Genomic DNA, 22854 nt, shown 5'->3' on the forward strand with positions numbered 1-22854 from the left:
TATATAGCACCAGAAGAGGGAAGAGGATACTAATATTTTAAGTTGAGCCAAAGGAGTCTAAAAAAATAAAAGCAGAAAGGTAGAAGGAAATCTAGAACAAAATGTTATAAAAGATCTAAAGGAAGAGAGTACTTCAAGAAAAAAGTGACTTGAGACGCCTGGGTGGCTCAGTCAGTTGAGCATCCTATTCTTGATTTTGGCTCAGGTCATGATCTCACGTTTCATAGGTTCGAGCTACGTTGGGCTCTGTGCTAACAGCGTAGAGCCAGCTTGGGATTCTCTGTCTCCCTTTACCTCTTCCCCTTCCTTGCTTGCATGGATGCATGCTCTGTCAATCTCTCTCTCAAAAATAAATAAACATTAAAAAAAGGGTGACTCACCACATCAATTGCTGAGCTGAGAAGTATTCCTCAGGTTTAGCCATGAGAAGGCCACTAATATCTCTGGCTAAGGCAGTTTCAGTGATGTGCTATTTCCTTAAATAAACTGAGGAATGACTTAAATATCATGAAAATGTATAGATTCCTGTAAAAGGAAGAGAAAAAGGGATAGTTGGAGGAGTGGGGTTAAGGAAGAATTCCCCCTCCTCCTTTTCTTTTAAATGAGGCTTGGAAACAGATTTGAGCAGGTTTAAGTACACACAGGAAAGAACTAAAAAGGAGGGAGAAGTTAAAGAAAGAAGAGAAAACTGATATTGCCATTCCTTGGTAAGGTGGAAGGAGGAAAGCTCTAGTGTCCAGGTGAAAGGATGACTCTCAAACAGGAGACATTTTCCCATGTGTGGGTACTGAAGCTTGACAGTGGGAAGTTGGGGGAGTTGTCATCTGAAGAGACCATTTTCTTTCATGTGAAATACTGCAAGTTATTCCAGAAAATGAGGGAGAGAGTAGTAATGTTTGTTGTTTGAGTATGAGGTTTTAAAAGATCACTGAGGTTATTGAGAATGAAAAAGAGGTGATGAGAGATACAAAAGTTTGCTGGTGAATGCCGAAAGCTCACTGAGGGCTGGAGATCAGGAAGGAAATAACTAAGAAGTCAATATATGGCAGGAGTGAGATGATATAAAAGGCAGAAAAGCCAAAGGTATAAATCTCACTCTGGAAAATAATTAAGATGAATCATCAGGTTTTAGTGTAAAATGATGATTTAATGTCAGAGAAACCTGCTTGCAAATCTTAGCTACTGAGTGTGTGACCTTGGACAAGTTACTTTGCTCTCTCAAAATCTCACTCTCCTCTAAAATATAGACATCTCATTTGATTGTTGTGAAAGTAAATGATAAAATACACGTCAAGGGCTTAGCATGATACAGAGCACACAGTAAATCCATAATAAATGGTAAATAATTCAATAAAATATTCAATGATAGTATTTTAAGATATTAGAGCTTATTTTATATGAAATAGGTATTATACAGGGGAAAGATTTAGAAGGGATAAGAATAGTAGGAACTTGAATCTACAGAGCAATAAAGAGTATTATGGAGGTAAAAGCAACAGAAAAGATCATTGGAACAGCTTACATCTTGGACAACGACCAAAGATAACAAGGAGGTAAAGCATGAGAGATTTAGCCGGCCATAAAGTTAAACAAACAAAAATCCCAGGAGTCCTATGGTGGATGAAAAGTGAACAGCCTCATCTCTGCACGGTGCAGTTTGAGAAGCTGGTATAAGGTTCTGAGGTTTTACAATCTGAATTCTACAAGTAGGTAGTTGAGGCAAGAGACCCAGGAGGCCAAACTTTCCCTTTGACTAATCCTCAATATAAACTTTCTGCTTTAGAAGAGCTTTCACTTCTTTACTACATAAGCATACTATGTTGATATCTACTTTTGTGCATTTGGTAATATGGGCTTCCATATGAGTACTTTTCTCCCTCCCTCTCCCCTCAATTTCTACCCATAGTTTGATTCAATTTAAGTCTTTTCATATCTCTTATGTCTGCAAAAATATCTATATATTATATATGTACTGTTCTCATTTATTCCATGTGTAACCAATATCCAGTTTAAGTTCAGAAAGGGTAAAACCCAAGATTTATACTGCCTAGCAGTACTAAACACACCGTAGGTGCTTAGATGCTTCAGGACAAAAGGTCAGGAGGTCTTACTAAAGAACTGCATGGATACCAGTTTGTCTTATTTTAGTCTTTTGACAAGTTATACTAATATAAAATAAATTAAGAAAAATACAAAATATACTACAAAAACAGATATTAGCAAGCTTTTTCTTAAAAAGTCAGAAAGTAAGTATTTCAGGCTTGTGAACCATACAGTCTCTGTTGAAACTACTCAACTCTGCTTTGTGACGACAAAACAGCCATAGACAATGTACAAATCATTAAGCATGGTAGTGTTCCAATAAAACTTTATTTATAGATAGGTCACTGGCCCACAGGCTGCAGTTTGCCAACTCGTGCATAATAAGGAAAATGCTCAGAATTCATTACATGGTGTGGAAGAAAAAATATAGCTCAGCAATTTCAAAAAGGTTTAAGGCAATTGACAAGAAAGTATTATAATATCTTGTGAAAAGTATATGGAGAGTGCTTTGTTTTTGATATTACATGAATTAATAACAAGTTAAAATTGTGAAGAGAGTGGAAGATTCTAATTTTTTTAATGTTTATTTATTTTTGAGAGAGAGAGAGAGAGGGAGAGAGGGAGGGGGAGAGAGAAGGAGACACAGAAGCTGAAGCAGGCTCCTAAAATGATATAATTAACATAAGAGATTAATTTAAAAATAATGGGCTCATAAATGTCACATAACTTGTATTTTAATGACTGGCAACTTCCACTAAATCTCTTTGATGCTCAATATCTCTGCAAACAGATCAAGATCCTTTATTTTAAAAGAAGCTGTAAAAACTCTAAATATTTATGCCATTCCTTCACTTTTGATACTTTTAAGATGTCCCAATTTTACCCTTGTACCAGACTGCCAGAAAGCATTTAAATATAAAACATCTCAAAACCCAGTCCAGTACTAAAGAATGAAACATATTTTAGGAAAAATCTTTGATTTTCTAAATAAATGTATTGGGCCTGTACTCATTCAATTGAGAATGGTCTGTTATAAATTCATATTTATTTAGTTAGCTGTATTTGGAAGGTCTAAAGTAGACCTACTCTGGGTCTCTGGCAGTGCTCATAAGCTCTAGTTTTCACAGTTCCATTGCTACTGAAATTATAAACACGCTGCTCTGCAGGCCCATACTCACGCACACACTTATGCACATGCCTTAGTACGTTGGTAATCTATTTGAAGAGAAATGGTTTAAAAATTGACAATCTATAAGTGATAAACTATTAATGCAAACATATTCATGCTTTAATGTTCTTCAACTTCTGGAATTAAAAAAAAATATTTGAGTGATGAGCAACATAGTAATATCCTATGCTACCAACCACTAACCTTAAATCTCCATAATTGGTTTATATTTAGAACTATTCATCCATTTTTTTAAGGCAAATTTCATTCACTGTACAAGTTGTATTGACTTGGCAATGAAGAAAAGTAGAGAACCTAGTATATAAAACTCCTTCTTCTAATCTAATCTTTCAAAAATGTGAAAATGTTTCCAAATTTTGCTTTAAGGTTTTCTAAAGAAAACAAGCTAATAGATGATGAAACTAAGTTTCCCACAGTTATATATATTTTCAAAAATCTTCAACACATAGAAATTGATAGTAGAGCATAAATAATACTAAGAAGATTCAAAATATTAGCTTTACGGAAAAACCAGACTATAAAGGTAAGGCCTGTGTCTTATACTTGTCACATTCTTTTATTTAATCATTATTCAACAAACAGTTATTGAATACCAAGTATAATAAAAACATTGGTGAACTGATATTTCATCAGAAATAGACTTTTTTTTTAATGTTACTATGCTTTAGTTATTCTTGTCTGAGTTTTTCCTTATTACTCTTGATAAAAATATCTCCTTTGCTAGATCAAGTTCATTAGGCATGTATGTGTTCTGTTCCCATATAACTGCAGACAACAATGTCACTATGCTTTCTGCCACTATATAACAAGGATTCCCCATCTTCTGGCTTTCAATAACATGGTCTTCAGTTCCTTTTCACTCTCACTGTCATTAGAGTATAATATTTCTACTAACAATCTGTTCATGGCAATTTAGGATCTCTCTAATGTGCTCCTCAAAATCCTTCCAGCTTTTGCCTACTACCTGGTCCCAAAGCCACTCCCATATTTTTTGGTATTTGTTATGGAAGCACCCACTTCCAGATACCAAAACAGATACCAAAATCTGTTATGAAATAACATTATCAATATTTGCAGAAGATGATTGGCCAATTATAATACACAAGTAAATCTATAAACTATTCAAAACTTAAGGAATCTACTCCTGAAATCATTGTTGCACTATATGCTAACTAATTTGGATGTAAATTAAAAAATAAAAATAAAAAAAAAGTTGCTGGTGATAAGATCAATATATAAAAATCAATAGCAGTCCCCTGTTCTAGCTACAACCAATGTTAAAATGTAATAATAATAGACACATCTATTATGGTATTTAACTTATTATATTGTAGTTATTTGCTTTACATATGTCTCCTCCACAGGTGCAAAGTTCTGTCAGGGAAGTGAGTATTTTATTTATATGTATAACCCCAATATCTAGCATATACCTGTGTGTTCAATGAACGTTCACTGAATAAATCATAAATAATCAGTGGATTCCTAGTATCATATCATATCATATCCAGATACTTCCACTGGAGCAAACAATTAAAATTTAGTTGCACATTTTAGGGGCACTTGGTTGGCTCAATTAGTTAAGTGTCCAACTTCAGCTCAGGTCACGATCTCACAGTTTGTGGGTTTGAGCCCCGCATCAGGTTCTGTGCTGACAGCTCAGAGCCTGGAGCCTGCTTTGGATTTTGTGTCTCTGTCTCTCTGCCCCTCCCCAACTCGACTCTGTCTCTCAAAAATAAACATAAAATTTTTTTTAAATAAATAAATAAATTTCAGTTGCATATTTTAAAAACTATTATAATAACTTCCCAGATTTTTAGTTATTAAAGAGAAAAGTCTGAGGCCCAAATGATGAAATGTCATTCTTTACTTTTCACTTGTTTGGACTGGTAAAAATTTAAATGTTTGATAAGATACAGTGTTGTCAGGGTGAGGGTAAACTCACTGGTGTATTCTTATAACTGCTGACTGACTGAAGTAAAAGATGGTATAATCTCTTGGGAGAGCAATCTATTAATATCTAATACAATGCTAATAATATGCCAATTAGCACGCTAATAGTACCTAATACAATTTAACATGCTTAACAACTAAGCAACTCTATATCTTAGAATTCATTATACAGATATTTTTCAAAATATTTTTTTAAATTTTATTTTAGAGACAGAGAGCATGAGCAGGAGAGAGGTGCAGAGGGAGAGAGAGAATATCAAGCAGGCTCTACGCTCAACACAGAGCTGGACATGGGGCTTGATCTAATGACCCTGGGATCACGACCTGAGCCGAAAGCAAGAGTTGGACGCTCAACCAACTGAGCCACCCAAGTGTCCAAGTCTACAGATATTTACATATGTATGCAAAGCTTGTATACAAGATTATGTACAATAGCATTGTTAGCAATAGAAAAATGGAACTTAAATTCATCAATAGGGAATTATTTAAATAAATTATGGCACATCCATATAATGAAATCTTACACAGTTGTTAAAAGAATGAGGCATATGAATGCACATGGACTGATTTCTAAGATGTGTTAAGTGGAAAAAGCAGAGTGCTCCCATGTTTATTTCTTAAGTAAAAATATTTGGGGAAGATACTAGGACAGTATTGTCTCTGGGTATGGGGATGAACAACTGAAAGGACAACCGAATTTTCTCTAGATATCCTTTTGTATTTTATGTATTTATTTATTGATATTAAAACTGTGAATTATTTTTTCCATAAAATCCTTCAACAATTCTTAACTAAAAGATAAGTTTTTAAAAATGAGACTGACATCACCATTTCTAGAAATTCTCAATTACAGGGTATTTCTCCCTCTTACATCTACTGTTAGGAATAATTCTGTACCCTAAGTCCTTAAAAACTGATGGGTGACACAAATATTTTATAGAACATATTTTACTTAATTTTTTCTTAAATGTTATATATTATTCAGAGACTTGGCACTAGGTAAATGTCCAGAAAATTCTATTGTAGTGATCAAAGTAAATGGCTGGTAAGAAACTGACAAATATTTTATCACCAAGAGCTGCACGGAAACTAATGGTTATGTTAAATATGATGACTGAAAACAGGACCAAAATGACTCAATGGCATGATTTTTAAAAATTAATATATTTTAGGGGCACCTGGGTGGTTCAGTTGGTTAAGCATCTGATTCTTGATCTCAGCTCAGGTAATGATCTGGCAGTGCAGAACCAGCTTGGGATTCTCTCTTTCTCATTCTCTCTCTGCCCCTCCCCTACTCTCTCTCTCTCAAAATAAGTAAACTTAAAAAACTTTAAAAATTAATATATTTTAGATAGCAATAAGCTGCAACTATACAGGCCAATTTTTAACAAATATTGCATATCTGAAACAAATCTTAAATAATATTCTCTGTATATTGTTTTATTATGATGGACATAAAACTTCAGACTGGCATGAAGAAATGCTGATAATGTAAAATAAGAGTTTTTTCTTTTTTAAAAAATTTTATTTTACTATATTTTTAATTGAAGTTTAGTTGACACACAATGTCACATTAGTTTCGAGGAATACAATATAGTGATTCGACAACTCTATACCTTATGCTATGTTCACCAGAAGTATGGTTATGATCTCTCATCATATAACACTATTATAATACCATCGACTGGAATCTTTATGCTCTGCCTTTCATCCTTGTGATGTATGCATTCCATAACCAGATGCCTGTACCTCCCACTCCCATTCACCCATTTTACTCATCTCCCCACCATTCTCCCTTCTGGCAACCACCAACTTGTTCTCTTAAAACAAAGAATTTTGGCACGGCTGCAACCTGTATCCTTATTGTGAATAATTAAAGAAGGACTCTTTCAAGTTTAGAAATTTGAAAATTTACTAAAAGAAAAAGCCCACACAAATGTAGGCTTTCTTTAACTATTTAATACTTTATTCTAAAAAAAGGCATAAAACTCCTATTTTAGTGTTTGTGATCATTAAATGAAGCATTAAAAAAGCTACATAGCACAGTTACAAAAAATATGAACTTTTCAGTCATACCAGATTTCAAATCCTAGTTCTCTCACTAACTATGTGATAATGGGAAAGTTACTTCACTCCTCTGAATCTTATTTCTTAAAATATAAAATGGGGATAATATGGATTACATGTAGTATCTTATAAAATTGTTATATTAAGGGAAAAATTGTGTATAAAACATTTACCACAATACATTACCCAGAGTGAGACTTAAATAAAGGGCAGCTCCACTATTATTATTACTACTTTTCAATTATCCAGCAGAGATGGGGAGTAAGATATACTACAAATCTCTTTTGAGTTTTCCAGATTGAGCTTCATTTATTAGAGAAATGCTTATGTATGTAGCAAATTTTACACACCGTTTTCTTTTTTTTTTTTAATTGCTTTATGTTTATTTATTTTTGAGAGAGAGAGAGAGACAGACAGAGATACAGCACGAGCAGGGGAAGGGCACAGACAGAGGGAGACAGAATTTGAAGCAGGCTCCAGGCTCTGAGCTGTCAGCACAGAGCCTGACGTGGGGCTTGACCTTGTGAACTGCAAGATCATGACCTGAGCCAAAGTCGGATGCTTAACCGACTGAGCCACCCAGGCGCCCCACAACCATTTTGCATTTTAGTCATTCCTGGAGCAGAGTTTTCTAAAATACTTAACACATTTCATTGCTACCTTAAGAGAAGTCAATGAATATAAAGCAACTTTATTGGACATAGAAATAATAATTCTATCTGGATTATCACATTTGACAGTCTCAATATGCTGAATATAGGTCACACTAAATTTGGAATATTGTATTCAGTTCTGAGCATAGTTGAAGAGATGGTGCTGACTGAAAGGTGCGACAAAAGAACATACCAGGAGACTGAGGAATGTGAAAACTACAACATATAAAAAGCTCTCTATTTCATTAAGAGAAGAAACTGTCTATTTCATTTAGAGAAGATCTGAAGCGATAAAATAGTTACTTTCAAGTATTTTAAGAGTGTCACATGAAAAAGTACATAAATTAATTCTGTATTATGCCAGAGGACAAAATTAGGAACAACAAATCTGTTAAATTATACAGGTTCAACATTAATATGAAGAACTTTCTAAAACATTATAGCATTTTCAACAAGAATGCATTCTTTTGAGATAAAAAGCTTCTGCACAGCAAAGGAAACAACCAACAAAACTAAAAGGCAACCAACCGAATGGGAAAAGATATTTGCAAATGACATATCGGACAAAGGGCTAGTATCCAAAGTCTATAAAGAGCTCACCAAACTCCACACCCGAAAAACAACCCAGTGAAGAAATGGGCAGAAAACATGAATAGACACTTCTCTAAAGAAGACATCTGGATGGCCAACAGGCACATGAAAAGGTGCTCAACGTCACTCCTCATCAGGGAAATATAAATCAAAACCACACTCAGATATCACCTCATGCCAGTCAGAGTGGCCAAAATGAACAAATCAGGAGACTATAGATGCTGGAGAGGATGTGGAGAAACGGGAACCCTCTTGCACTGTTGGTGGGAATGCAAATTGGTGCAGCCACTCTGGAAAACAGTGTGGAGGTTCCTCAGAAAATTAAAAATAGACCTACCCTATGACCCAGCAATAGCACTGCTAGGAATTTATCCAAGGGATACAGGAGTACTGATGCATAGGGGCACTTGTACCCCAATGTTTATAGCAGCACTCTCAACAATAGCCAAATTATGGAAAGAGCCTAAATGTCCATCAACTGATGAATGGACAATGAAATTGTGGTTTATATACACAATGGAGTACTACGTGGCAATGAGAAAGAATGAAATATGGCCCTTTGTAGCAACATGGATGGAACTGGAGAGTGTGATGCTAAGTGAAATAAGCCACACAGAGAAAGACAGATACCATATGGTTTCACTCTTATGTGGATCCTGAGAAACTTAACAGAAACCCATGGGGGAGGGGTAGGAAAAAAAGAAAAGAGGTTAGAGTGGGAGAGAGCCAAAGCATAAGAGACTCTTAAAAACTGAGAACAAACTGAGGGTTGATGGGGGGTGGGAGGGAGGGGAGGGGGGGTGATGGGTATTGAGGAGGGCACCTTTTGGGATGAGCACTGGGTGTTGTATGGAAACCAATTTGACAATAAATTTCATATACTGAAAAAAAAATGCATTCTTTTGTGAAGTAATGAGCCCTTTAAACTATATAATCTATATTCAAATGGTGTTTGCTACTGTCAAGGATGATGGAAAAGTGATTTGTAGCTAGATGGGAGCTTTGACTACGTAACTGCCAAGGTTTATTTCAATTCCAAGATTCTATGATCTAAACTAAACAATAAGGCAAATGGGATTATGTATGTATAATTAAATAAGAACCATTGGTGCTTAAAGATGAGCAAAATATGATTTATTGGCCTGTTACTTTTCTTTCAATAAGAAGAAAATGATAAAAATGTATGATATATATACAATGGACTTATTGGCACATCAACTTCTCAAACTAATCACTGTTTTAATTCCACTGAAAATACAAATACAGAGATTCTCCAAAACAAAACAAAACAAAACAAAAAAACAATGGCAATGATTTTAGCTTTTTTTTAAAAAAATGGAGGACAATGCACTGTGAACATTTTTAAATTATAAGAGCTATATTTTCAGATATACTTGCTTCATTTATTTCAAGTTCAGATCAACATTTGAATTTAAATTAAAACTTAAGGCATTTCCTCTCTAATTTACCTTAATTCTTATAGAAAGTGATATATTTAATATCAGAATAGGCAAACCCATAAAATCATTATGCACAACAGAGAACTCTGATTAGGAAGAACAAAGTGTGTATGCCATACTAACCAATTAGAAGAACCGTTCCGACGGCCAAACCTCCACCTGGAAGTGAAACAAAACAAAGAAGAAAATTAATCTAGCTACCTTTTTATACACATTATCTTTAGCATAAAAGTTAAGCTTTATCAAGAACTGCTACTTCAGTAACTTTAAAATTGCAGATGAGAACAACATTTTAATTACCTTTGCAATACTTTGCTTAAGGTGCTATTATGAAATAATTACATATTATATGTAATTACACACTACACATTACAATTACTTTCATAATATACTGTACTATCCTCCTTTCTCCTGTGATAGGACCATGTAGCATTCAATATAACTGCGGTTACGTGTTCCAGTAATGTTATATTTAGCACTTGTTGATAAATTAACTCAATAGCCGAGACCTAAATGTTCACAGTAACTTAATACTACAGAAGTACAACATAAAAAAGAAAGGTTATTATAATAGAAATTCCACTTTATTATTTACCCTCACATTCAATAAGCCTTGGGGGAAAATAACCCTGATAATTAAGCTAATTTTTTTCATTATGAATAATATACGCAAAGACTGTGCATACTCTTAAATACATTTAGAATTTAAAATGAACAATACTTTTGTATTTCAAACAAAAAGGTCACAATCATAAAATACATTTTTAATACTTGAAGGAAATGTTGTTTTGAATATCTGAATTAGGATAATATGATCCTGAGCATAGAAGTTAAATAGGGATTTCATTAAAAATCAATTTAAAATCAAATTTTAGGAGACTAGAACTACAGTAAAAAGACATTTGAGTACAAATATCTTGTGAAACATTGGTAAAAATATTTGTAAAAGTATTACTATTTGCAATTAATGTTACAAATTATACTAGCAAATTCACTTACAAAAAATAAAATGTGTATTTCAAAGAATGAAATATATTTCAAGTAATTAAAAAAGAAACTAGTCAAAACTGGTGGACAATTGAAGTCAATCCTACATGTGTTTTTCAGTTTTGGTGCATAAAACTGGGAAAGAAACAGAATACCAATAAAGAACTCTTCCCCCAACAAATTTTGTAGTGGCAAACATTATATAGAAAAACTTAGTATGAAAAGTTCCCTTGATAGTGTTTACATTTTGACCTTGCAAATATGCATAAATGTTATGTTTCAACGAATGTGAAATTTGGTCACATACATGAACACACTTGGTGACTTGATGACTACAGGTAGAACATTTCAAGTTGTTAGAGAAGAAGATTTTAAAAAGAAGAAAGTAGTAATTTATACATTTTTATGTTTAGAAGGATTTGTTATAGACTAAATCTATATTTTAATTTCACATTTAGATATGTTCTTTCATGACAGCATTTGAAGTCACACCAGACTACATAGGATAACTTCAAATGTTGTTCCAAATAAAAGATTCACATAAGTTGAAATATACAGGATAACAACCATGAAGGATCGTAGAAACAAAAGATCTTCTCTAAGATTAGGCTCAATGTTTACTTTTACAAAGTTTGTGCTACATCTAGACTACCACTGATGTTTTGATCCATGTGGAGCATATTACTTTCTAATTGCTTATTCCTGTACTTTCCCATACATGAAAAAACAAGCATTTGTATACTAATCATCATTGTGTGTATATTTAAGATGAACTAATAGATGGATATAGCAGACTGCAGACTAGTCTAGAGGAGATGCTATAAAAGTTAGCTGCTTTTCTTTCCATAACTTATTTCTTATAGGAAAGATTTAGGTTTCTAACCTAAACATCCCTGGGTCTACATTCATGTAGCCTCAAAATAAGAATTTATGTAAGGCATACAACTGGAATAGTTATAGAATTAAAGATTTTTTTTGTGTGTGAATGTTATTCACAGTGTGATGATAAGAACAGATCAAGGAATAGTTTCCTGAGTAAATGAAGTGATACCTAGTTCTCAAGTGTCTGGCTCAGAGAAGTAGTCAGTAATAGCTGTTACCATTCTGGCCATTATTTTCTAATTAAAACAAATCATTAAAGATTTATCATTATGTGATAGTGATCACTATAGTAATAAGACTTAGTAAGAATACTTCCCATTGATGAATTAGTTAAGCAAAGCATTATACAAAGCATCACAAATGAGTGTATGCTAAGAAGGCAATTTTCTGTAAGAATGATTCAAGTAATCCACTGTTTCTGACAATTCAGGAAATGCCACCCAATTAAATCTTAAAATCTCATGTACATTAAAATTCTATGTTTGGAAACTTTGAACATTACTTAAAACAACATAAAATGAGGACATTTTAATGAGTTTAACCAATCATCTTAATATACTATCAGAACTTCTCTTACAAAAAGGAGGTTTTGGGGCCCCTGGGTGGCTTAGTTGGTTAAGCATCCAACTCTGGATTTCGGTTCAGGTCATGACTTCAGGGTCCTGAGATTGAGCCCTGCATCGGGCTCCACTATGGGCGTGGGTCCTGCTCAAGATTTTCTCTCTCTCTCTCTCTCTCTGCTTCTCTCCCCAACTCACGTTCTGTCTAAAATTAAAAAAAAAAAGTTGTTTTAAAAAGGTAAATTTTTTTTCTAAAGGGTTCTATTATGTAAATTTACTAGATTCAAATTTGGAAGGCTCAGGTAAAGTTTGGTCATTTTGAAGGTTGGTCATGGGGAATAAGATGAAGCCACCTTATTACTATTTTAAAATTCAAACTTTTATTGTGTGTGTATGAGGTGAAAGGATTTGATATGGACATATACACACACATATAGCAGCAAAGTTCCTCTGTTCTTCCAAATTTCAGTGTGACAAGACCTTACATTTCCCTAAAATACCTCTGTTTATATAAGGTATTTTGATATACCTCACTTGATACACTGAGGTTCTGACGTAAGTTTGAGCAAGTTTGTAGCTATGCCTTCATCAAAAAATCCAAAGCTTAAGCAACCAACCATGACAGGCTATCTTGACATGCTACATTGAACCAAAGCTCGTTTTAATATATGTTTAAATGCAAATATCCATTAGTAATTTTATTTGAAAAGGAACACAGATTTCACATTAATAGTTCCCAATTAAAATAGACTATCTTTTCCCAATAGTTCACTAAAATGTTTGACAGGTACGTAACAGGAAAGGAAGCAATCATTTTATTTCTGTGATGAAACATAAGGAGTGAAATGGTCTTGTTTATTGCCTCCTTTCTCTTTTAATCAGATCTCAGGCAATCATCACATTGAAGTCACTAAGCAAACTCTTGGTTTTACTTATGGATTTCTTTAATAAGTCTATGTATTTCCAGCTTACTAAAAATACAGGTAGAATAGTTTATCAACATGTAAAATAATGAGTTTGAAAGCTTGAGGATTCTTTTAAAGTGTTAATTTCAAGGTTTTAAATTTTAAAAATGACACATCATTTTGTCTGAAAACTAGGAAAAAATCTAATACTTTAGAAAACATTACCAGAAAATTTAAGATCTTGACAATTATCTTGAAATTTTATGATTTTTAAAATACAAAGGGTTGTTTTTTATTCATGTGAAAAATTAGCAAATGATTTAAAATTTTAATTTTTATCACTTTTGTTTTTTAAATGTCTATTTATTTTGAGAGCATGTGCATGTGTGGGGGAGTAGTAGGAAGAGAGAATTCCAAGCAGGCTCTGATATTGTGAAGCCCCATGCAGGGTTCAATCCCACCAACCTTGAGATCAAGACCTGAGCAGAAATCAAGAGTTGATGCTTAACCGACTGAGCCACCCAGGCATTCCTACAATTTTTTTTTTTTTTTTTTTTTTTAAGTAGGCTCCATGTCCAATGTGGGGCTTGAACTCACAACTCTGATATCAAAAGTCACATGCTCTACCAACTGAGCTCGCCAGGGACCCCAGAAAATGATTTTAAAGGTAGAAAATTCAATCCCCATACACTTCCCAAAACAAATCTCTAATTAAGCTATAAATTCTGGGTAAGCAAGGCCAAATTAATATATTGGGACAAGAAGGCCCAGAAGTGAAATCTTACAAAGACATCTCCTTTTTCAGTTACAGGAAGTAAAAGGGAAAAGAACGAAAAGTCAGGAAAGACAACGATTTATATCAGTTCTTTCTAGTGTTTTCTATAAAGGAATAGTTTTGTATAAAATCATAGAAGGTCATTTTAGGGAAAAAACAATGCACAAAAAGTTCATATTCTTTCCTTGGTTCATAGCAATGTCCTTAACTACTTAATGCCATACCTCAAATTAAATTGCAGTTTATTTCGTTAACAATTCAACTTTTTCATCTGTCACTTGGAGGTAGTAAATATCCTGACAATCCTTGATTATCAAAACTATTAGCTGGGCAAATATAGGAAACAAATAGAAAAAGCTACTAACAGTGAGAATGGTTCTGTAGTTTAAATTATATGAAACAGTTTTATATAACAATACAAAGGAATAAGCTACATTTCCCTTAAATGTACAGATATCAGTTGCTAAACTATCATAACCAGGATTATTTTTAATATATAGTCCAAACTCAAAGTACATTTCACACTCTATATTAAGACACTGTGGTGCAAAGGAAATAAGCCCACCAGTATTTTTACTTTTTGACATTAGTGTTGAAAATTGGCAGCAACCATCAGGCTTCTTTGGAGTGTTCTTCCCGAACTATTATTTATCCCAAATCCCTATCTTCTATTCACTTGACTGTCAAAACTGAGTAAGTTCCAAACAGCACATAAATTTTAAGCCAGTCAAACCTGGGAAATCACTCTTTCTTCAAGTATCCTTTTGAAGGATGAGGTTGGGGAAAATTCCTCCAGGTTAGACAATATGATCCTAGGATGAGCTATATTTTTTTATTCTAGAAAAAAAGAAATCCTGCCAGAATTCTTCACCTACTGTAAACTTTTTGCCAATCTTTAGAAGAAGAAAAATAAAATATTTACATATAGTGTCCTCGTATAACAACATAAATGTCCTGGAAAGGCAAGGCTGGGAGCCTGGGTTAGGAAATCTTAGAATTTGAAAAAATTTCAATGTGGCCAAGTTGGAAAATGCATGTCAATATCTAACAAAATTTAAGTTGTCATCACAAAAGTATTTAATATGATTAGATCACATTTAAAAGATGTTGATATGGGGAATCCTCAAATTTATAAAGCACTTGGGAATATGAATAGAAATACCAGCATATGTTCAAAAGACCAACATTCAATTTGCCTGTGTAATATATTCAAATATACATTTAAATATATTTTGCATCTATGCTTAAAATTACATTGACATTACAGTGGCAGTAGTAAAAATCACTGCACTGCATGGCAGTGACAATATAATATTTACTTGTTACACAGTAACCACAAAATACATTTAGGCAATAAATACAATGTTATAGCACAGTTTCACCATTCTGGTATCATAACATCCTACTATCATTATATTTTGTCACAATATGGTTATATTAGGCTTGTCACAATCTGAGTCAAATAATATTTTAGAATAACAATATAATCTAATTACTTATATTTATGTGTATACACATAAGCAGCCAAATGTTTCACTTCCAAATAATATTTTAATGTAAAACAAATGTAATGGATTTGCTCTACAGAGCTATACAAAATAAAAAAATCAAAATACAAAAACGCCATTAAGAAGTTAACAACTAAAATACTTCTAGACATATTTATTATTCCAAATGTACTAACTTCTATAATAACAACCTCTTCAACTTCTGTGCTCTTTGAGAATTAACTGTATACATGCAAAATATATTTCAAAATATCCAAAAACTGATACCTATTTCAATTATCTTAATGAACACCAATTTTCAGCATAAGCTTATTACAGTCAAATACTAGGGTCCCCCTCAAGCAAATCTGGAAGATTTTTAAATTATAGTTCAAGTTTATATCATTGTAGAAACACATAAGGAAGGTGCTTTGGGTTAACTTTTTGGTGGGTGCTTTAAGACACATACTTAAATCATTAGTCTTAGGTTTGATGAATGCTTAAAGCCACTTAAGAGTTCTCAAAAATTTGAGACAGCTGTAGCATAGTGAACACTAAATTTGAAGCCCAAAGATCAGCCTAGATAGACGGTCTCTAGTTTTATGACTCTGTTCACATCACTGTATTTGTGTCTGTTTTTAAAGCTCAAACACATAACTCAACCTACATGTTTCAGAATCTCTTGTCCAGGTTTTTTTTTGTTTTTTTTTTACGCATTATTTTTCTTTCAATCAAGACCTTAATGAGAATCAACTATATGCCAGGAACTGTGCTAGGCATTTTGTTATTCTAATGAGAAACTGAAGGTATAATGTCAGAAATGTGACCTTTTTGTTTGAATAGCTTCAGGATCAAGTGAATGATGTTACAGATCTCCACTGAATTAAAAAAAAAAAAAAGGCAAGGACTAAGAACAGCTTTCAAGCTTTCAGTTCAAATATAGGACAACACCAGGTAAAATTCACCAGGGAAAAAAGTGAGATAAATATTTGCTAACTAGATATTTTGAATCATTTGTTTTTAGTACCATGAAATTGAGGAAGGCAACGGACTTAAAACAATTAAGTGAAAATACTTAAATTTATGTAGAAATAACCAGGATCCAGTTAAGGATGTGAAATAACAGAGACAAGAAGCCACACTCTTTCTCACAGTTTGCTTGCCTTGTCAATTTCCTTCGCACTAAACCTACCTGAAAAGTGTACCTTGAAGGGTAAAAAATAGAGAAATGTCAAGTGAAGTACAAGAACCAGAAACGTCATTTATAATATTTTATGAAAGTGTACAAGATTTAAATCCACATAAGCCTTTAACATCCATTCCCTTAAAAGTCAGTAGAGTTTGTTTAAAGATTCAGAACCAGGAGATAAGCAGCCTGGCGGTGAAAGAAGGGAAGTTCCTTTTTTTTTTTCCCCAGCATTTTCAAATCTCTCACAATGATACAAACTTTTGTAGGTTAGGCCAAACCACGAACTACCTGGGGTTGACAGAAGGGTGCAAGCAGAGGCCAGGAGGGGATCCTAGAGATGAAGGCCAAACCGTCTCCAAGTATTAATGACTCCCCCTTATTAGGCAGCATTTCAAGAAAACAAACAAACAAACAAACAAACAACATGTAGGGATCCCGTCGTAACCTAAAAAAGGTTGGTGGGCCAGAACCACAGTAGAAAGTGGGAGCAGTAACAACATTTAAAAGTCTCAGTGTAACCCTTCCTCCCCTCCGTCACTATCAGACCGGACTATCCTCTCCACGTCCGAAGGCTGAGGGGGAGAGAGAGACGTGAGGTTAGGGTGGCTTCCCCGGCAGGTGCCCTCCCTAAACCCAAATCTCCGTTCTGAACCGACCTAAGAGCTGGTCCAGGGCTGGGAGCCCAGTTGATACCAGCAGCTGTCCATTCCGTACCGACGGTCGTGTGCCCGCGATGGACACCAGTCGAGAATAGCTGCTGTCAGAACCGCTGGCTCTAGGACCCCTCCTCTGGAAACTGGTGACGTTGTTCTTGCTGCCTGCCGCCACCATAGATCCAGTACTCCCAGCGCCGGTGCCGCAGGTCGCCACTGCCGCCATCTTGGAGCTTCCCGCGTTGACCCAATAGGAACTCTGGGAACTCAAGCAGCGGGCCTGTCAGAGCCAGTCCCAAACTCCCGCCTCCTTGCCCAGTACCACGGTTCTCGTGGCCAATAGGATTGAGAGTTCTCTTTCCAGTCAACCAATCGCAAGGAGGATTGCTGAAAAGTGAGCTCTACGTGGGGACGGCGGACTTTTCTGGGGCCCAGGTGAGAAAGGCCCACCTGAGTCCTGGGTGAGTCTACCTTGGTTCTTTGGGGATAGAGGTGGGTCGTGTTCAAAATTTTTCTCGTTTTGAGTATTCATTCTGAGTTAAAGAAAAGGCTAGTAAAGGAGCGATATATCTAGAAACTACCAGTGGGAAATTGCACCTTTCACCGCTCCTTGGCAAAGAGAAAAGATATTTTCCCTCGCCTCTTTCTCTTCTGTTTTCTGAAAGAAAATTCATACCGCCTTTAACATCAGGATTGTTTTTTTTTCCTTTTTCTTTTTTTTTTTTTTTTTTCTTTTTCGGGATGGTTGTGTTATATTGAAGAAATTGGAATTGGAACTCTTAATGAGTTGCTTGCTCAGCATCTGGGCTCAGTTCATCAGTGCCGATGCCAGGGAGGTGGGTTGGATTTAGACCTTAAGGGGAAAACTCTTGAGCTTTGAGGCGATTTGGTGTTCCTGTTTCAAACAGCAAATGACAAAATGTACTTCTCTGACAAGTCCCCGTGAGAAGCTTTCGTTAATTTTAATTAGTGCTTCTGGAAGTCTTGGGGCGCGTTTCCATAAGTAGTGTGAATGACAAGTGTTACTCTGACAACCTTGTTCACACATTTAATTGTCATTTGCTGTTAAGGCAGCTGCAAATAACAGAAAATACTTTAAGTCTCTTCCCCCGCCCCCCCCCCCCAAAACCTGGTGAGTATTGGATGTGTATGTACTTTCTTTTTCTAGTGATTTGTGAACTCTGAATTGAGAGCTTTTTTATTAGAATTTTATGTGCTGAAAAAAGATGTGATTTAGAGATGTGTCTTTGGATTTAAAACTTTTCTCAAAACTGAGCTGGTTAGAGGAGTGATTTTTAAGGTATTCACGATTGACAAATGACTAAACTAAAATAGACTCCCAAATCATGCCTGCATTACTAGATTATTGGTTTTGACAGTGATCTATGATACTTTAAAAATATATCCAACCTCACTGAAATTCTTGCCATAGGATTGTTTTAAATCGCAGTGACTTGTTAAAACTTTTTGGCCTGTTCTGTTTGGTAAATTGCAGTTAGTATTGTGAAATAGTGGCTGGTGGGTTTTGTTTTTGTTTTTAAAGTAAAATGTTAAGACTACAAAACAAACCACCTTACTCTTTAACAATATATCAGCTGCAAAGCTTGATCAAGGTTTAGATGCTTTCATTTAGACTCTTTCATCAGTATATATTTGTAATCTAAATTATTCAATAAATAGCTGTTGAGTGCTTGCTTTCTGCTTAGACCTAATATGTCATTTTAGGCCTATTGAAGTAAAAATGTTCTCATTTGGGGATACAAGATTAACATGTAGAAAACAGCATAGCAGTTGAAATGAACACATTGGACAATTGGCGCTAATATTTTCCTGTGGTGAATAAGTACTAAGAAGGCCAAAACAAAAGGAACAAAGCAGTCTAATATCAAATGGAAACTTCTTGGATATTTTTGCTGCTGTGAAAACTTTGAAATACTACCAATATTGAATGTTTATGGGCTTCTTTACTACATATTCCCTTATTTTTTACTCCATTTACTTCACCCGTTAGTTTTCTAAAGGGAATGGTATGATGCTTTGTTTATCTTATTACTAGAAATGAAGAATTGTTTTTCAACTTTATAGTTAGGAAAGCATGCCGTATATATGCACACAAAGCCATTCTTGAAATGAGGCTGTATCTTTCATATAACATGATCATAGAATAAATCTGTCTTAATTTTTTTTCGATGAAGACAAAACTTTTGCCCTCAAAGCAAAATCTTGAATTTACCAGTATGTAGAGTTGTGTATAAAACATTGGAATAAATGAGGTATTTGTGGAAGGGAAGAGTTAAAAGAATATGTTTAGGTGTGGTGTTAATAATGATTAATAACAACTTAATAATTAACAACAATTGTTTGTTGAGCACGTACTAAATCCCAGGCAGTATGCTAAGCATTCAGGTTATAGGAGAAAGAATAGTTTCTTTTCTCCTTGGGTTGTGGGAGGAAAGTGGGTAAATAGGATAGTAAAGTTTATTATAAATCCTTGGAGGACAAATGCAGGTTACCTAACTTGGACTGAGAGAGGGGGGCTGTGGGAAGTTTCTACTGAAAAGGAAGTTTAACCTGTGTGGATGAAGGATGTGTAAGAGATAAGGGCATTATAGACAATGAAAGCCATTACAGAGAATGCAGAGACTTTCTTCAATAAATCTGCACCCATTGCTTCTGTGCAGGTTAGTTCTCATGATTTATACAGAGTGCTAAGAAGAGACTGGAGAAGTTAGACAAAGGTCTAACTGATTTTTTTTTTTTAAGGTTGTGGTTCTTATTTTTTGTAAAAATAATGGGAAATGGGAAATCACTTAAAAATTTTAAGTAAAGTATTAGCATGATGATCATATTTGATTGTTGTGTTTTGGCTAAGAGTATACTAGAAGAGAATCGATTGGGATAAAAAACATGAAATGAATTAGAGATTACTATGAGGAGTAGAATTGATATGACCAAGGAAAGTTGACAGGAGGAATCAAAGATGACTAACAGGTTTCTGCTTTGAATGGGTTTGTGAATAACAGAGGATCAAGAATAAAGGAAAACAGCAGAATTTTGTAGTTCTTGTGTTAGTTGTTGTACAAAATGGGAGATAATAAAATGAGTTTTTAAAATCTGTTTTGAATATGTTTAAAAATTTTTTAATGTTTGTTTATTTTTGAGAGAGAGAGACAGAGTACGAGGGGGGTGGGTGCAGAGACGGAGAGTGAGACACAGAATCTGAATGAAACAGGCCCCAGGCTCTGAGCTGTCAGCACAGAGCCCGACGCGGGGCTTGAACTCAGGAATGGTGAGATCATGACCTGAGCCGAAGTCAGATGCTTAACCTACTGAGCAACCCAGATGCCCCTGTTTTGAATATGTTTAATTGGAGGTACCCTTGTAGTATCCAACTAGAGATGTCCAATACACCATGGGTTATGTGACAGAGGGATCTCTAGATGAAACATATAGATTTGAAATTAATTAGCACATGTTGGGAGTTTACATCAAGGGAATGGATAAAGTCACCAAGGAAATATATACTTTAAGATGAGAAGAAAAAAGAACCAAGAATGAACTTTGGGGTACATGAACATTTAAAAAGTGGGCAGTTGGGGCGCCTGAGTGGCTCAGTTGGTTGGGTGTCCAACTTCGGCTCAGGTCATGATCTCACGGTTCGTGGGTTCAAGCCCCACGTCAGGCTCTGTGCTGACAGCTCGGAGCCTGGAGCCTGCTTCGGATTCTGTGTCTCCCTCTCTCTCTCTGGCCCTCCCCTGCTCACACTCTGTCTCTCTCTGCCTCTCAAAAAAAAAAAAAAAAAAAAAAGTAAAATAAATAAATAAATAAAAAGTGGGCAGAGGAACAGAAAGTAAAGTAAGAGTTGGGAAGTGTTTATTTGATTTAGTAATAATGTTTCTGAGATTTTGTTAAAGGAAGATTTGATGGAGTAGTAAAATTAAAAGTAAAATAATTATATTTAGAATTGAATGGCAAATGAATATTCTGTAAAAGTAGACCATTTTACATTTTAGAAAGCTTTCCTGTGAAGGGGGATAGAGGGAGATGACAAAGGTTTAAGGGAGGAGTTTTGTTAAAGAGAGAAAGAAAATAGGCACTAGAAAATAATTCTAGACAACTGATAAAGCAAAGGACCTGAATGAGATACAAGGAATGGAAATCATAGCATAGGAGAAGGATCAGTTTTTGAAAGGAGGGGGGACAATTCGATGGCTAAGGTGTGTAAAAGAAAAGAAACTTTTTTCCCTCCTTTCTGCCATTAAATCTTGCAATCCTTAAGACCATTTTGACTTTTTATTCCATATTCTTACTTTTATCCAGTCCCAGGACTTCAGTTACCATTTATATATCAATGATTAACATAAATAGTCCAGAACGCTTCTCTGACTTCCAGAAGTATAAATTCAGGTATTTACTTTACCTGTTTCTTGAAAATCTTAGTGGGACCTCAAACTCATAATGCCCAAGAATGAATTTTCTCTTGTGTTTTGTATCTCTGTAAATGATAGGACCATTTACAGAATTAGTTGCCTAAGACAAGTAACCTCACTTACACTCTCGTCCTCTTTTTTTTTTTTTTTTTGAATGTTTATTTATTTTGAGAGAGAGATAAAGTGCAAGCAGGGGAGGGGCAGAGAGACAGAGAGAGAGAAAGGGAGGGAATCCCAAGCAAGCTTCTCAATGTCAGTGAAGAGCCCCATGCAGGGCTCGAACTCACAAACTGTGAGATCATGACCTGAGCTGAAACCAGAGTCTGACGCTTAACTGACTGAGCCACCCAGGTGCCCCACTCAGGTCCTCTTTCAAGCATCATTCTGCCGTATCCATTACATTGCCAACACCTATGGAGTTTACTTTTTCATAGCTTTCTTTTTTTTTTTTTTAATTTTTTTTTTAACGTTTATTTATTTTTGAGACAGAGAGAGACAGAGCATGAACGGGGGAGGGGCAGAGACAGAGGGAGACACAGAATCGGAAGCAGGCTCCAGGCTCCCAACCATCAGCCCAGAGCCCGACGCGGGGCTCGAACTCACGGACTGTGAGATCGTGACTTGAGCTGAAGTCGGAGGCTTAACCGACTGAGCCACCCAGGCGCCCCATTTTCATAGCTTTCTAATCCATTCTGGGACATATAGCCCTCATCATGGTTCATCTGCAGTATATTCTCTATTCAAGAGCTATCCTAATCCTTTCTAAATAGAAATCTGATAATATAAAAACAATACTAAGCACTTGCATGTAGTTCCCTTTACTTGCCTCTCTAGGCACATCATTCTGTAAATTTCCTTACTCTCTCTACTCTAGCATTTATTCATTCTCCTGTACTCCACAAGTTTTCTTCCTCCTAAAGGCCACTAGTTAATTTATACTTATCCTTCAAATCTCACTTCAACCTACACATTCTCATTAAAGCCATCTCTCCTTGCTATCAAAATGAAATCAGCTCTTATATACCAACAATGA

At 35.0% G+C, this 22854-nt stretch overlaps 2 protein-coding genes across 15 annotated transcripts in view; one reads left to right on the forward strand and one right to left on the reverse strand.

The window, feature by feature from the left end:
• ELP4 (elongator acetyltransferase complex subunit 4) overlaps positions 1 to 17668 on the reverse strand; it is a 243507-nt gene extending 225839 nt beyond the window's left edge. For 4 of the 6 annotated variants that reach the window (XR_008290413.1, XM_015066910.3, XM_015066909.3 and 1 more), the window contains exons 1-2: positions 17395 to 17667; positions 10077 to 10112 (exon numbers count right to left, since the gene is read on the reverse strand). Coding sequence is in view for 5 of the 6 variants with exons in the window: in XM_015066910.3 (XP_014922396.1) it covers positions 10077 to 10112; positions 17395 to 17617 (259 nt within the window). In the remaining variant the exon portion in view is untranslated. Of the gene's footprint in view, positions 1 to 10076; positions 10113 to 17394 lie in introns of all 6 variants that reach the window. The other 2 variants (XM_053203337.1, XM_053203335.1) reach the window with 1 other exon arrangement.
• A 31-nt stretch (positions 17669 to 17699) lies between these two features.
• The window catches only part of IMMP1L (inner mitochondrial membrane peptidase subunit 1), an 81065-nt gene continuing 75910 nt past the window's right edge, over positions 17700 to 22854 (forward strand). The window contains exons 1-2 of one of the 9 annotated variants that reach the window (XM_015066900.3): positions 17818 to 17852; positions 19117 to 19226. The gene's annotated coding sequence lies outside the window, so the exon portion shown is untranslated. The other 8 variants (XM_053203346.1, XM_015066898.3, XM_015066899.3 and 5 more) reach the window with 8 other exon arrangements.

This window comes from Acinonyx jubatus, chromosome D1 (assembly GCF_027475565.1).
Source record: "Acinonyx jubatus isolate Ajub_Pintada_27869175 chromosome D1, VMU_Ajub_asm_v1.0, whole genome shotgun sequence".
Classification (NCBI taxonomy): domain Eukaryota; kingdom Metazoa; phylum Chordata; class Mammalia; order Carnivora; family Felidae; genus Acinonyx; species Acinonyx jubatus.